This window comes from Chiloscyllium plagiosum, chromosome 3, assembly GCF_004010195.1.
Source record: "Chiloscyllium plagiosum isolate BGI_BamShark_2017 chromosome 3, ASM401019v2, whole genome shotgun sequence".
Taxonomy (NCBI): Eukaryota; Metazoa; Chordata; class Chondrichthyes; order Orectolobiformes; family Hemiscylliidae; genus Chiloscyllium; species Chiloscyllium plagiosum.
In genome coordinates, this window is record NC_057712.1 from 129,582,093 (window position 1) to 129,598,922 (window position 16,830).

Consider the following 16,830-nt stretch of genomic DNA (forward strand, 5'->3'; position numbering starts at 1 on the left):
GTGGGACGAGATTGGGTTGGGATATCTGATTGGCATGGACGGGTTGGACTGAAGGGTTTGTTTCCATGCTGTACATCTCTATGACTCTATGAACTACCCTCTGTGTAAAACAATTGCTTGTCATGTCTTTTTTGACTTGTTGCCCTCTTACCTTAAAATCTGCCCCCTGTTTTTGAGATCCCTCACCCTGGGGAAAATGTGCACCCCACTCTAGGGAAAAGACAGTGGAGTTTGACAGCGTTTGATAATTCAATGTCAGTGATTTTTGAGATTTGTAGCTCAAATTGATGAGAAGTTTGTATGTTAGCTCACTGAGCTGGAAGGTTTGTTTTCAGATGTTTCGTCACCATGACTCGGTAACATCATCAGTGAGCGTTTCCAGTGAAGCGCTGGTGGTATACCCTACCTCTATTTATAGGTCTTGGTTTCTAAGATGGGCGATGTCATTTCTGGGAGAAAGTGAGGACTGCAGATGCTGGAGATCAGAGCTGAAAATGTTTTGCTGGAAAAGCGCAGCAGGTCAGGCAGCATCCAAGAAGCAGGAGAATTGACGTTTTGAGCATGAGCCCTTCTTCAGGAATGAGGAAAGTGTGCCAAGCAGGCTAAGATAAAAGGTAGGGAGGAGGGACTTGGGGGAGGGGCGTTGGAATTCCGATAGGTGGAAGGAGGTTAAGGTGAGGGTGATAAGGTGAGGATAATAGGCCGGAGTGGGGTGGGGGCGAGAGGTCAGGAAGTTGATTGCAGGTTAGGGAGGCGGTGCTGAGTTCGAGGGGTTTGGCTGAGACAAGGTGGGGGGAGGGGAAATGAGGAAGCTGGAGAAATCTGAGTTCATCCCTTGTGGTTGGAGGGTTCCTAGGCGGAAGATGAGGCGCTCTTCCTCCAGCCGTCGTGTTGCTATGGTCTGGCGTTGGAGGAGTCCAAGGACCTGCATGTCCTTGGTGGAGTGGGAGGGGGAGTTGAAGTGTTGAGCCACGGGGTGGTTGGGTTGGTTGGTCCAGGTGTCCCAGAGGTGTTCTCTGAAATGTTCCGCAAGTAGGCGGCCTGTCTCCCCAATAGAGAGGAGACCACATCGGGTGCAGCGGATGCAGTAAATGATGTGTGTGGAGGTGCAGGTGAATTTGTGGCGGATATGGAAGGATCACCCATTTCCTGTTCTATTTTTCAAGGGAAGGTGAATAGGGTCGAAGTCGATGTGTTTATTGATGGAGTTCTGGTTAGAAAGCCGTGCCTCTAAGAATTCTCGTGTGCCTTTGTTTCACCTTCCGAGGATGTGTGTGTTGTCCCAGTCAAAGTGGTGTCTTCTTTGTATGTACAGAAACTAGTGAGAGTGGGTCATGTCTTTTGGTGGCCAGTTGGTGTTCATGTATCCTGGTGGCAAGTTTCCTGCTAGTTTGTCCGATGTAGAGTTTTTTACAGTTCTTGCATGGTATCTTGTAAATTATGTTAGTTTTGCTGGTGGTATCGAATGGGTCCTTTTGGTTTATTAGTCGCTAGTTAAGTCTGTTGGTAGGTTTGTGGGCTATCACGATGCCAAGGGGTCTGAGTAGTCTGGAAGTCATTTCTGATACATCTTTGATGTGAGGTAATGTGGCTGTAGGTTTTGGTTGTGTTGTGCCTGATTGTTTGGGTTTGTTTCTGAGGAATCAGTGGATTGTGTTTCATGGATACACGTTTTTCTTGAAAACATTGTATAGATAGTTTTCTTCTGCTTTTCTTGGGTGCAGCAGTGTGATGTCGTTCTGTATCAGTTTGACAGGCAGCTACACTTTTTTAAACACAGACATATTGATGTGGTTCTGTTCGCCGAGCTGGAAGTTTTTGTTGCAAACGTTTCGTCCCCTGTCTAGGTGACATCCTCAGTGCTTGGGGGCCTCCTGTGAAGCGCTTCTGTGGTGTTTCCTCCGGCATTTATAGTGGCCTGTCCCTGCCGCTTCCAGTTGTCAGTTTCAGCTGTCCGCTGTCGTGGCCGGTATATTGGGTCCAGGTCGATGTGTTTGTTGATGGAGTTTGTGGATGAGTGCCAAGCTTCTAGGAATTCCCTGGCTGTTCTTTGTTTAGAGAACATCTCTGAAATGACAGCCAGACTACTGCGACCACTAGGACTTATAACAGCACACACACCAACAGCCACCCTCAGACAACAACTCACCAGAACGAAGGACCCGATACCCAGCATGAGCAAAACTAACGTAGTGTACAAAATCCCATGCAAGGACTGCACAAACACTATATAGGACAAACAGGAAGACAGCTAACGATCCGCATCCACGAACATCAACTAGCCACGAAACGACACGACCAGCTATCCCTAGTAGCCACACACGCAGACGACAAGCAACATGAATTCGACTGGGACAACACTACCATTATAGGGCAAGCCAAACAAAGCGAACAGAACCACAACAACGAGCACCCGAGCTACAAATCTTCTCCGACACTTTGAACACAGACATATTGACTTTGAACAATTGAAAGGCTCACCTGACCTTTCCCAAATGGGGTCATCCTTCAGGTCACGTACCTTTCAAGGTGTGCTTTACCTCCATTAAGGGGCAGTTTGTCTCACCAAATGGATGACAGAATCCAACTCACAGAGTCCTTCACTTGAGGAGTATTCTAGATATCCAAGAACAAGTGGCACGGTGGCTCTGTGGTTAGCACTGCTGCCTCACAGCACCAGGGACCCGGGTTCAATTCCCGCCTCGGGCACCTGTCTGTGTGGAGTTTGCACATTCTCCCCGTGTCTGCGTGGGTTTCCTCCGGGTGCTCCGGTTTCCTCCCACAGTCCAAAGGTATGCAGGTTAGGTGAATTGGCCATGCTAAATTGCCCGTAGTGTTAGCTATATTAATCAGGGGGAAATATAGGACAGGGGACCGGATCTGGGTAGGTTACTCTTCAGAGGGTCAGTGTGGCCTTGTTAGGCTGAAGGGCCTGTAGGGAATCTCACCAGAATGTTCAAGTATGTTATCCCATTACCCTCCCTAATTGGTGCTGTGGCTGGGGCAGCACTATTGCCTATCCCTATTTGGTCCATGTGGCTTGTTCAGAGCATTTCAGAGGGCAGTTCAGAGCCAGCCACATTGCTGTGGGTCTGGAGTCACTTGTAGGCCAGAACAGGTAAGGATGGCAGCTTTCCTCCCTTAAAGGACATTAATGAATCAGACGGGCTTTTACAACATTGGCTCGTGGTACGTGGTCACCATTCGGCTAACGTTTCCTTTACTTCCAGAATTTTATTGAATTGTGTTTTCACTGCCATGGTTGATTGAACATCATTAGTTGGGGCTTGAATTAAAGGTTGTACATTTAAAACTGAGATGAGGAGGAATTTCTTCTCTCAGATGGTTGTCCTTTCCCACAGAGGACTATCAAGGGTTAATCATTAAGTTTATTCAAAGTGGAGATCGATTTTTAATCAATAAGACAATCGAGGGTTCTGGAGTAAAGATAGGAAAGTGGAGTTGAAGATCAGCCAAGATCTCATTGAATGGTGGAGCAGACTCGATGGGCTGAATGGCCCAGTTCAGCTGCCACATCTTATGGTCTTATTGCTAGTTGGCCCTTGCCTCCCCCTGTATATTGTATCTGCACATTGTCCTTCAGTGAATCATAGACAGGGATACTCAGGTATAGTTTCCCATCTCCACTATCCAATCCCTCAGCCTTTAAAAAATACTTGGAACATCTGATTCTTCAACCTGACATGTTTCTACATGACATTCTATCTGCCATCTTCTCCTCCATTCACTAAGTCTGGCCAAATTCCCCTGAAGCTGCTTTCCACCTTCCTCATGACACAATATGTTTCCATCTCTTCAGGAAGCCTTTATTGAAAATGTTCTGAAAATCCAAGTATACTATGTCCATTGACTTCCCTTTATCAATTCTGTTTGTAACATCCTCAAACAAATTGCACAGCGTCTTCCAACATAAATCACCATTTACAAATTCATGCTGACTATATCCAGTCAGATCATTATTATCCATCTATTTATCAGATTAGTTATAGATTTGAGCATCTTTCCAGCCACAATGGCTAACAGTTCCTCATGTTCTCTTTCACTCCCTTCTTAAATAGCATAATGATATTTGATATTTTTCCAACCTGCAGGAACCACTCCAGAATCTATATAGTTTTGGAAGATGACCATCAATGAATCCATGATCCCCATAGTGACCTCTTTCAACATTCTGAGAGGAGGAATGTTAGCTCCTGGGGAATTATAAACTTTCAGTCCCATTGCTGCAGCACAACCCTCTTACCAAGATTTACTTGCATTCATTCCTCATTCACCAATGTCCCTCTGATTCTGGGATATTATTTATATCTTCCTCAATAACGACAAAGTTGTGTGTGAGCGTGAGTGTGTGTGAGTATGTGTGTGTGCGTGTCTGTCTGTCTGTCCACATGTGCACCTACACACGCCCCTACGCAGACACCTACACACACTCTGCACACTCACACATCTTAATGCACACCCACTCACAGTTACATATGCACACATTCTAATGCATTCACCAACATGACACCGACATAACCTACTGGCACACAGACAACAAATGCCCCAAAACACAGACTGACACACAACATACACATTCATGCTATCACACATATAGATAGATCTTTTGCAAACATTAGACCAATCCAAGTTTCATCCATCTTTGAATGGACCTAAACAAATATTTCTTTTCGCTGTTTACTTCCCAATGTTTCTCTTTCCATTTCATTGGATTCTACCTCAGATTTTCCTCCCTCTCTTTTGCTTTGCTTAGTTTAACTCTGACCTTGTTTGTCCTGAAGGCCCCTATTGCTGACTTGCGGTCTCTATTCACTGTGACTTCCTGCTTGGCGTGGCGTCACTACCTGCCCATGCATGAGTTGGGTCTGCCGTGTGAGAGATGAGCTGACCTTTGCAGAGTTTGAGCCGAGCGTGAAGCTGAGCTCTCAGGAGAGAGGATGAACACCAAGGAGAGAGTGGAAGGCAGGGTGGGTCAGGCCTTTGCTTCCATGATTCTGACCGCCTGTTTCTTCACTTGAAGTGACGGTGTGCCCTGTGCCGTACATCGAAGATGCCGATGTGTACAACAACACCTACCGGCCTGGTGACCAGCTCACTGTCAGCTGTCACCGAGGATTCCAGATCCGTTACCCAGACATGGAAAACATGGTAACTCTGTGCCCAGATGATGGGATTTGGGACAACCTGCCCACCTGCCAAGGTATGTATGCCATCAATCAGGTGACGAGAGACCTCTGCCTTGTCAGTGGGGCCTGTCTGCTGTATGTGGGCCATACCCATAGGCACAATCCAGTTATCCTGTGGGAGCTGGGGCTGGGGGTTTGGGGTGAACAGAATGGCAGCCAGCAGCTCCTCATCCCGATTCATGTGAAGCCCCCTCCCCCTGAAGGGGCGGCACGGTGGCACAGTGGTTAGCACTGCTGCCTCACAGCGCCAGAGACCCGGGTTCAATTCCCGCCTCAGGTGACTAACTGTGTGGAGTTTGCACATTCTCCCCGTGACTGTGTGGATTTCCTCCGGGTGCTCCGGTTTCCTCCCACAGTCCAAAAGATGTGCAGGTTGGGTGAATTGGCCATGCTAAATTGCCCATAGTGTTAGGTGCATTAGTCAGAGGGAAATGGGTCTGGGTGGGTTACTCTTCGGAGGGTCGGTGTGGACTTGTTGGGCCGAAGGGCCGGTTTCCACACTGTAGGGAATCTAATCTAAAAAATAATCCTGGGAGAAACTGTAATTGAGACGCTCTCCATCTCCAGTTTTGAAGAGCCTGCCGAGATCTCTAGCCAGTGCCGAGAGCTGGCAATGCTGTGACGATGAACAGTTTGAGTATCTGTGGAGGTGCATGGCAGAGGGGAAGATAACGTGGTGATCCGAGAGAATGGCAGTTGTGAATAAGGGCAGAGTCGTGATAGGGGGAAATCGGGTCTGACAAACTTCCTGGAATTCTTTGAGGAGTTAACAAGCAGGATAGATAAAGGGGGAAGCACTGGATGTAATATATTCAGATTTTCGTTTGATAAGGTACCATACATTAGGTGACTTAGTAAGATAAGAGCCCATGGTGCTCGAGGCAATATATCCACATGGATAACAAATTAGCTAACTAATACAAAGTGGAAAGTTGGGATAAAGAGAGCATTTTCAGGATGGCAAACTGTAATAGGTGGAAGTGCAACAAGGATTAGTGCTGGGGGCCAGCATTATTTACAATATAGATTCATGGCTTGGGTGAGGAAAGTAAATGCACTATAACTTAAGTCTGCAGATGTTACAAAAATAAGTGGGAAGGAGAGTGGTGAGAGTGACACAAAGAATCTGCAGAGGGACGTAGACAGGTTTATAAAAGGAATTAGAAAAAGGTAGGGAAATTTACCAGTGGAACAAATTTAAAAGCTTTGTATCTAACTGCATGAAGCATTCACACTAAATGTAATCGCACAGATAGATGTAAACAGGTACGATATAATTGTGATCAGGGAGACACAGTTACAGGGTGATGTGGATGGGAACTGAATGTCCCGGGGTATTCAGGCAAAAAAGGAAAAGGTGGTGGAGTGACATTGCTGGATAAAGAGGAAATTAACACATTAGTGAGAAAGGATATGAGCTCTGGCTATGTGGAGTCTGTATGGAGAGAGTTGAGAAATACCAAGGGGCATAAAACATTAGTGGGTGTCATATACAGACCCTCAAACTGCAGCGGTGATGGTGGCAATGGTACTGAACAGGGAATTAGAGATGCAGGTGATAAGGGAATATTGGTGATCATAGGTGATTTTAATCTGCACATAGATTGGGCTGATAAATTAGCCACAATATCATAGAGGAGGAATTCCTGGAGTGTATATGGGACGGTTTTCTTGAGCAATATGTGGAGGAACCAACCAGTGAGCAGGCCATCTTAGACTGGGTACTGTGTAATGAGAGCGGAATCATTGCCAATCTAGCTGTGTGACACCCCTTGGGGATGAGTACCATAACATCCAGGTGGAGAGTGAGGTCGTTGATTTGGAGACTAGGGTGTTGAATCTTAATAAAGGAAAACCTGTGAAGATATGAGGCTTGAGTTGGCCTTGATAGACTTGAGAGAATTACTTGAAGTGGATAAGCAATTCAAGTAATGCAAGGGGGAGCTGCAACAACTGTTTATTCCTGTCCGACACAAAGGCATGATGGGTAAGAGGGCCAATCCATGGATTACAAAGGAAATTAGCGATAGTATCCAATCTGAGTAAGGTTGGCCAAGAAAAGCAATGGGGCTGAGGACTGGGAGCAGTTCGGAATTCAACAAAGAAGGACCAAAGGATTGATGAAGATGGGAAAATACAGACCGAAAGGATGCTTGCAGGGAACATGAAGGCTGACACAAAGAGTTTCTATTGGTACATGAAGAGAACAAGATTGATGAAGACGAATGTAGGTCCCCTACAGACAGAAATGGGGGGATGTATAATAGGAGACAAAGAAATGGCTGTGTAACTGAATAGATAAGACAAAGAAAATTTACAGCCCAGGAACAGGCCCTTCAGCCCTCCAAGCCTGAGCCCATCCAAATGTATTGTCTAAACCTGTCGCCCATTTCCTAAGCATCTGTATCCCTCTGCTCCCCACCTACACTTGCATCTGTCCAGACGCATCTTAAATGAATCTACCATGCCTGCCTCTACCACCTCTGCTGGCAACGCATTCCAAACGCCCACCACCCTCTGTGTGAAGTACTTGCCACGTTTATCCCCCTTAAACTTTCCACCTCTCACCTTGGTCACTTTCTCGAAGAACTCTATTAAGTTGGTATGGCACGATCTCCCCTGCACAAAACCATGTTGCCTATCACTGATAAGCCCATTCTTTCCTAAATATAAATTGATCCTATCCCTCAGTACCCTCTCCAGCAACTTTCCCACCACCGACGTCAGGCTCACTGGTCTGTAGTTACCCGGAATATCCCTACTACCCTTCTTGTACAGGGGGACAATATGAGCAACCCTCCAGTCCTCCGGCACCTCACCTGTATTTAAGGATGCTACAAAAATATCTGTCAGGGCCCCAGCTATTTTGGTTCTGTCTTCACAAAACTGGATACAAATCAGAAACCAGAAATGTCAGAGAATGCAAGATTTAGTGAGAGGGAAGAACTGAGGGAGATCACTATCATAGAGAAATAGTGCTAGGAAAATTGATGGGATTTAAGGTGGATAAATCCCCAGGGCCTGATAATTTACTTCCCAGAGTACTTAAGGAAGTGGCTGTAGAAATAGTGGATGCATTGGTGGTCACCTTCCAGGATTCTCTAGACTCTATAAGAGTCCCTGCAGATTGGAGAATAGCTGCTGTTACTCCAATATTCAAAAAGAGAGATACCAGGGAATCATAGACCAGTAAGCCTAACATCGGTAGTGGGGAAAATTCTCAAATCCATAATCAAGGACTTTACAGCAGAGCATTGAGAAAACAGTGGCAGGATCAGACAGAGTCAGCATGGATTTATGAAGGAGAAATGATGCTTGAGAAATCAGTTGGAATTCTCTGAAGATGTAACTAGTAGAGTTGACAAGGGGGAGCCAGTCGATGTGGTATATTTGGACATTCAGAGAGTTTTTGACAAAATCCTGTATAAGAGATTATTGTGCAAGATGAAAGCACATGGGATTGGGGAAGTGTATTGAGATGGATAGAAACTGGTTGGCAGAGAGCAAAGAGTGGGAATTAATGGGCCCTTTTCAAATTGGCAGGCGGTGTCTAGTGGGGTGCCACAGGGATTCACAATATATATTAATGATTTGGATGAGGGAACAAAATGTAACATCTCAAAGTTTGCAAATGATACCAAGTTGGGTGGGAGGGTGAACTGTGACAGGGATGCAGAGATTCTTCAGCATGATCTGGACCTGTTGGCTGAGTGGGCAAATCCGATGCAGTATCATTTGGATACATGTGAGGTGGTTCACTTTGGAAACAAAAACAAGGTGGCAGATTACTATCTGAATGGCAGTAAATTGCAAGAGGGAAGTGTGAGGTGGGACCTGGGTGTCTTTGTGCACCAGTTGCTGAAGGCAGGTATGTAGGTGCAGCAGACATAAAGGCAGCAAATAGCTTGTTGGCCTTCATTGCGAGACGTTTCGAGTACAGGAGCAGGGATGTGTTGCTACAGTTTTACAGGGCCTTGGTGAGGCCACACCTAGAATATTGTGTGTAGTTTCTGAGGAAGGATGCTCTTGCTGTCAAGGGAGTATAGCGAAGGTTTTCCAGGCTGATTCCGGGAACGGCAGGACTTACGTAGGAGGAGAGATGGATGAGGTTAGGATAGTTTTCACTGGAGTTCAGACCAGTGAGAGGGAATCTCATAAAGACTTATAAAATTCTAACAGGACTAGGCAGGGTAGGTGCAGGAAGGATGTTCCTGATGGTGGGTGCATCCAGAACCAGAGTTCACAGTTTGAGGATTTGGGGTGATTTAGGACGGTGATGAGGACACATTTCTTCACCCAAAGAGTGGTGGGCTTGCGAATTCATTGCCACTGGAAGTAGCTGATGCCAAAACCTGTACTGTATTCAAGGGGTAGCTAGATACAGTGAGGGCAGTGGGATTAAACGTTATTGGGAGAAAGCAGGATTAGGCTACTGTGTTGGACGATCAGCCATGATCGTGATGAATGGCAGAGTAAGTTCGAAGGGCCAAATGGCCTGCTCTTGCTCCTATCTTCTATGTTTCTATGTTTAGTGAATGTGCAAAAACCTGGCAGAAGGACTATAATGCAGGAGATGTGAGGTTATACACTTGGCAGTAAGAATAGAGGAGCTGAATATTATTTAAATGGGGAGAGACTGCAGAAAGCTACAGCACAGAGGGATTTGGGCAATTCTGATGAGGAGTCAGCAGACTCAAATGTTAACTCTTTTTCTCTCTCCACAGATGTTGCCAGACCTGCTGAGTTTCTCCAGCAATTTCCGTCTTTGTTTCAGATTTGGAGAATTCTTGTGCATGAATCACAAAAAGCTGTGATCCAAGATGAGTGGTTAATAAGGAAAGCAAATGGAATGTTGGCCTTTATTTCAGAGGGAATGAAGTGTAAAACTGTGGGTGTTTTGCTAAAACCATGTGAGGAACTAGTCAGATCCCAGCTGTGAACAGTTTTGGGTCTGTTATCTGAGGAAAGATGTACTGGCATTGGAGGCAGTCCGGAAAAGGTTCACCAGGTTGATCCTGGGTATGAAGGGATTTTCTTACAAAGAGCAGTTGAGTAGGTTGGACCTGTACTCATTAGAATTCAGAAGAATGACAGATAACCTTAATGAGTACAGGCCCAGCCTGCTCAACTGCTCTTTGTAAGAAAATCCCTTCAAAATTCTAAGAGGACGTGACACAACAGGTGGGGAAAGGTTGTTGTGGGAAGGTCTGGGTCTAGAGGGTACCATCTCAGAATAAGGGGTCACACATTTAAGACGGAGATGGGGAGGAATTTCTTCTCTCTGAGTGTAACAAGTCTGTAGGAATTCATTAACGTGGAAGGCTTTTGGTCAGAGCCATGTTCAGGACTGAGGTAGACAGATTTTTAATCAGTCAGGGAATCAAAGGTGTCTGGGGAAAAGGCAGGCAAGTGGAGTTCAGGATGATCAGATCAGTCGTGATCCCATTGAATGGTGGAGCAGACTCGATGGGCTGAATGGCCCTACTTCTTCTCCTCTGCCCTATGGCCTTATTGTTACTCTGCCTCCCCTTGTATGCTGTACCTGCAAGTTAGCCTTCAGTAACTTACTGACAGGGACCCACAGGGCTGTTTGTAACCCTATGTACCATATGGCTGTATTGGCTTATGGCTTGGTATGAGAATGGTTAGGTAATTGTTTTTGACTGGTACAAACAAGATGGGTTGAATGGCCTCTTTCTATGCTGTAGCTCTCTATGGCTTGTATCAATTCACTTCAGCATTTCTTTTCTCATCTCCTTCTGAAGAATTACTCTAATTTCTTTGTCCAATATGCCACTTATGCTGTCACTTGCTCTCTGTCTGTCCTGCTGTCTTGTAGCACCCGGTGCGACCTTGATGCTTTCACGCCATCCTTTCATCACTATCTCCTGCAACATTTGGAGAATTACATCTTATTGCAGAGTTTGTTGTACATTGTGCCATTCTTTCAGAGTCGTTGGGTCAAAACCCTGGAACTCCCTCCCGAAGGGCATTGAGGGTCAACCTACAGCAGGTGGACTGCAACGGTTCAGGAAGGCAGCTCACCCCCACCACTTCAAGGGCAACTAGCGTACGGGCAATAGATGTTAGTCCAGCCGGCAATTCCCATGTCCCATGAATGAATAACAAAATTCGTGGTTTCAAAGGAATAAAGATATTTGGTTTGTCACGGAGTTAGCACTGCTGTCTCACAGCGCTAGGGACCCAGATTTGATCCCACCCTTGGGCAACTTCTGTGTGGAGTTTGTACGTTTTCCCAGTGTCTGTGTGGGTTTCCACCGGGTGCTCCGGTTTCCTCCCACAGTCCAAAGATGTGCAGGTTAGGTAAATTGGCCACGCTAAATTGCCCATAATATTCAGGGATATGTAGACTAGGTGTATTAGTCAGGGGTAAATATAGGGTAAGGGTATGGGTGGTGTGGACTTGTGGGCTGAAGGGTCTGTTTCCATGCTGAGGGATTCTAAGTTGGCCTCGTGTATTGAGATCTCTTCCAAGCCTTATTGAGATCCTTTACATCCACAGTCCCAGCTTCCCAGATTTCTATCACTGCCAGTACACTCTTAATCCAGTCTGTAGGATAGGTCACATTCTGGAATATTCCTTTCTTTCTCAGCTCCTCCACTTTGTCTTTCTTTGGTTTCCCATTCTCATCCGATTCAAAATGATGTTGACCAGGAAGACGTTGAAGATCTGTTCAGCAGCCAATGGGTCCGTGAGATGCTACAAAGCTCTCCTGGTGTGTGAATGACCAACCCCAAGCTTTAGACTTCTTTCAGCTGAGCTGAATGGGTTTCACTTCACCTCCACATCATCATTCTTCCCACTGCACTGGCTTCTCAGCTCAGGCTTTCCTCTTCGGCTGAGTTTTGTTCCACTGTTTAGTCTCCACCTTACCCGCAAGCTCTCCATTTTTAAGGTCACTATCCTGATAACTTACACATGTCTTCAAAACATAGAAATGTAAATGATAGGCACAGGAGTGGGCCATTTGGCCCTTCGAGCCCTCATCCCCATTCAATAGGATCATGGAATCTCAGTATCCCATTCCCGCTTTCTCTCCATACCCCTTGATCCCTTTAGCCCCAAGGGCTACATCTAGCTCCCTCTTGAATATATTGAATGAACTGACCCCAACAGCTTCCTGTGGGAGAGAATTCCAATCTTTCACAATTCTCTCAGTGAAGAAATTCTTCCTCACCTTAGTCCTGAATAGCTTACCCCTTATTCTTAAGACCGTGACCTCTAGTTCTGGACTTGCCTGTCCAGTCCCATCAGGATTTTGTATGTTTGCCATTCTTCTCCGTTCCAGCCAGTGCAAGCCCAGTCAATTCAGTCTTTCCCGACATGTCAGTGATGTTGTGGAAAGCACCTGTGTTTGACAGTTCACAGTCGTTTGTAGCTCTCCTTCTGCAGTCAGACAAAAAAACTGCAGATGCTGGAATCCAAAACCGACAGGCAGGAGGCTGGAAAAACACAGCAAGCCAGGCAGCGCCAGGAGGTGGAGAAGTCAACGTTTCAGGTGTAACCCTTTTTCAGAACCCCTTCTGTAGTCAGCATTCTAACAATCACAAACCGTTCCTCAGCTTTGAACTTGACAATGCCAATCTGTTCAATGGTGAAGAGTGATTTGTCAGAAACGTTATCTGACATCTCTTTAGCAGCCTTACTTTTTAGGCTTGCTTTGCTTCTTTCTAACTAAGATGGAAATGTGTTGCTGGAAAAGCGCAGCAGGTCAGGCAGCATCTAGGGAACAGGAGAATCGACGTTTCGGGCATTAGCCCTTCTTCAGGAAGGGCATTAGCCCTTCTTTCTAACTAAGCCCTTGCGAGTAAAGTGATTCAGCATCTCGCAGTTGAACACTGATTTCCACATGCTGGACATGCTTTCTGTTCACCTCTGTGGGGTCCATCACCTTAGTTATATCCTGTCCTCTAACCCTGACCTTTTTTGCGGGAACGTTTCAAATATTTCTTCATAGACATTTCAAACTGTGCCTTCAGTACTGTTAAAACCTGTCCTGTCTGCCTCCCTCTGGTGAGGTTTGGAGCATTCATACAACAGATTTATTAACCTTACTTGTCTTTACTCAATTCTGTGATTAGTTTACAGTTTCACCAGTGACAAACTCTGCCTCCCATCATCTTCAGTTTCACAGCTATTAGGAATTGGAAATTTGACATCCTTGCTAACACACCCAGTGATTCAGTAACAAACTGCTGTTTCCATTTCTCAGCTGAGCATGTATCCAGTTTCAGGCCGATACTACATTCCAGTTTTCATGGTGACTGCTTATTAAGTGAAAGCAAAAGGCCTGTGCCCGAAGCGTCGAATCTCCTGTTCCCTGGATGCTGCCTGACCTGCTGTGCTGTTCCAGCAATAAAGTTTCAACCTGTATCCAGTTTCAGGCCGACACGACATTCCAGTTTTCATGGTGACTGCTTATTAAGTGAAAGCAAAATGTCTGATGACAAGCCACATTCTTTCTCCAAAGAGGCCAAGTTAGTTCCAAGTCAGGATGGTGTAGAACTTACAGGGAACTTGCTGAACCTGAAAAACCAGTGGGAGACTCAGTAAGGGATATAATGGGGCCAGTGGCCCAAGGAGAGTTGTAGACCGGCCAGTTTTACATCCAAGCGTCATAGCAATGTCTCTGAGTCATAATGTGTCATCTTGGGGTCAAAACAATTAAATCCAGGAATTTGGAAATTTGAGAAGAGCTCGCTAAGGAAGGTGGAGTTAGTCAGGTGTAGACAGCAGTAAGTTTGTTGTAGCCTGGAACCAGGGCTGCAGTTTAACCAATATTGCAGCACAAACTGGGTGGGGGGGAGCGGTGTGCGGAATGCCAGAGAATACCAGAGAAAGGATGCAGGAAATCCCATAGAGACCTGCTTGAAGCAGGGGGACTGGGTTTCCACGGCAACTCAGTTCCTTAGTAGACTGGGAAAGAAACACAAAGTTAAAAATAAACAGTAATACTCAGAAATGAACATACTGGTCATACTGGAAATTCATTTTGACGTTTACAAGATAAAGTGGACCGGAATTCTCATTCTCCAGTTTTACTAATTCTTCCTTATTCATCGGGCCCAGCTCCCAACAAACTGACTTTTCCTGGGGACCTAATGCCTAGCAGGCTGGGTTAGTCTGGGAAAGGGTTACCCTGGGGACTGGATCACCCTGGGGTCAGGGTTAGTCTGGGAAAGGGTTACCCTGGGGACTGGATAACCCTGGAGTCAGGGTTAGTCTGGGAAAGGGTTACCCTGGGGACTGGATTACCCTGGGGACTGGGTTACCCTGGGGACTGGATTACCCTGGAGTCAGGGTTAGTCTGGGAAAGGGTTACCCTGGAGACTGGATTACCCTGGAGTCAGAGTTAGTCTGGGAAAGGGTTACCCTGGGGACTGGATTACCCTGGGGTCAGGGTTACCCTCGGGACTGGGTTACCCTGGGGTCTGGGTTACCCTGGGGTCTGGGTTACCCTGGGGACTGGGTTACCCTGGGGTATGGGTTACTCTGGGGACTGGGTTGCCCTGGGGTCTGGGTTACCCTGGGGACTGGGTTACCCTGGGGTCTGGGTTACTCTGGGGACTGGGTTACCCTGGGGTCTGGGTTATCCTGGGGACTGCATTGCCCTGGGGTCTGGGTTACCCTAGGGTCTGGGTTACTCTGGGGAAGGGTTACCCTGGAGTCTGGGATACCCTGGGGACTGGGTTGCCCTGGGGTCTGGGTTACTCTGGGGACTGGGTTACCCTGGGGTCAAGGTTATCCTGGGGACTGGGTTACCCTGGGGTCAGGGTTACCCTGGAGAGTGGGTTACTCTGGGGTCAGAGTGACCCTGGGGTCAAGGTTACTCTGGGGTCTGGGTTACCCTGGGGTCAAGGTTATCCTGGGGACTGGGTTACCTTCGGGTCAGGGTTACCTTCGGGTCAGGGTTACCCTGGGGACTGGGTTACGCTGGGGTCAGGGTTGCCCTGGGGACCTGGTTACCCTGGGGACTGGGTTACCCTGGGGACTGGGTTACCCTAGGGTCAGGCTTACCCTGGGGACTGGGTTACCCTGGCATCAGGGTTACCCTGGTGACTGGGTTATCCTGGGACTGTGTTACCTTGGGGTCAGGTTACCCTGGGATCAGGGTTACTCTGGGGACTGGGTTACCCTGGGGACTGGGTTGCACTGGGGACTGGGTTGCCCTGGGGACTGGGTTGCCCTGGGGACTGGGTTGCACTGGGGACTGGGTTGCCCTGGGGACTGGATTGCACTGGCGACAAGGTATCATTGGGACAGGGTTTCATTGGGACAGGATGTCATTGGGAGTGGGTGTCATTGGGACTGGGTGTCATTGGGACTGGGTGTCATTGGGACTGGGTTTCATTGGGACAGGATGTCATTGGGAGTGGGTTTGATTGGGACTGGGTTTGATTAGGACTGGGTGTCATTGGGACTGGGTGTCATTGGGACTGGGTGTCATGGCGTCTAGGTTTCGCTGAGGACAGGGTTACCCGCAGACAGAGTTCCACTGAGGTCTGGGTTTCCGTGGGGACCCGATCCCTTTGGCGAGTTGGATCACCAGACTGGACTTCCTGACAGATTACTGACCTGGTTTTCCTGTGAATTTGTTCCTGTGCAGGTTGCTTGAAGCCACAGGTGTTTCCTCACAGTTACATCAACGTTTCCGACTCTCTGACCCCGTTCCCTGTGGGATCAGTGTTACGTTATCAGTGCTTTCCCGGCTACAAGCTAACAGGACCCGCGATTCTGGAATGTATGTACAACCTCCTGTGGTCGTCCAGCCCACCACAGTGCCTAGATGTTGAAGGTAGACTCACTTTCTCGGTGTGAATCCCCATTTGGCACCATCACCTTCTTCAGCTATCCTTCAGACATTTTATAACATTCCCCACCCCTCCCTTGCCAACAAATCATAAACACTCGCATCACAGAAGGGTTACAGTACAGAAGGAGGCCATTTGGTCCATCATGCTAGCAGCAGCTCCTCAAATGTGTGCTGATCAAACACTCATTGCTGGGTGTACGGTGAGAGGGAGACCAGGATGACTGAGAGGTACATTCATCGTGTAGCAGACCTCCCCTTGGTTTTGTGTTCCTCCATCACCAACATTGAAAGGTATTCCAATTCCTAGCTGGTTTCTGACTATGGGCACAGGGCCATTTTTATGGCAGTGTGCAGACTCTATCATCTTGCAGCCAGAGCAGCGAGCTACAGGCTGGGTTGCTGAGGGGTGAGGGGGAAGACAGCCCCCCCCGCCCGGCTGCCGTTGCTAACGGAGCCCTTTCGGGAACTCGAGAGTCCAACATTCAGAGTAGGACAACACAAAATAAGTGGATTGGTGCAAACGATCAAACAATGTCACCGCTGCACAGACTGTTCTGGAAGAGTGTGTTCCTCAGCAGTTATCCGTATGCTGTCTACTGTAGGCCCCTTAGCTGTGACCTGACTGGGATCAGCCCCATACCTCCAACCCCCAGTAAACCAATCCAAACTATTCCTCCAACCCACAATAAGGATGTTGCTAGGGTTGGAGGATTTGCGTACAGGAGTTGGGAGGTCATGTTGCGGCTGTATAGGACATTGGTTAGGCCACTGTTGGAATATTGCGTGCA

General features: G+C 47.3%; 1 protein-coding gene across 1 annotated transcript in view; it reads left to right on the top strand.

Moving 5' to 3' along the window:
• The first annotated feature begins 440 nt into the window (after positions 1 to 440).
• Positions 441 to 16,830, top strand: part of LOC122540154 (sushi domain-containing protein 4-like) — a 35,196-nt gene continuing 18,806 nt past the window's right edge. Inside the window, exons 1-3 of the mRNA XM_043675469.1 lie at positions 441 to 459; positions 5,042 to 5,221; positions 15,836 to 16,024. Of these exons, the coding sequence (XP_043531404.1) occupies positions 441 to 459; positions 5,042 to 5,221; positions 15,836 to 16,024 (388 nt within the window). The remainder of the gene's footprint in view (positions 460 to 5,041; positions 5,222 to 15,835; positions 16,025 to 16,830) is intronic.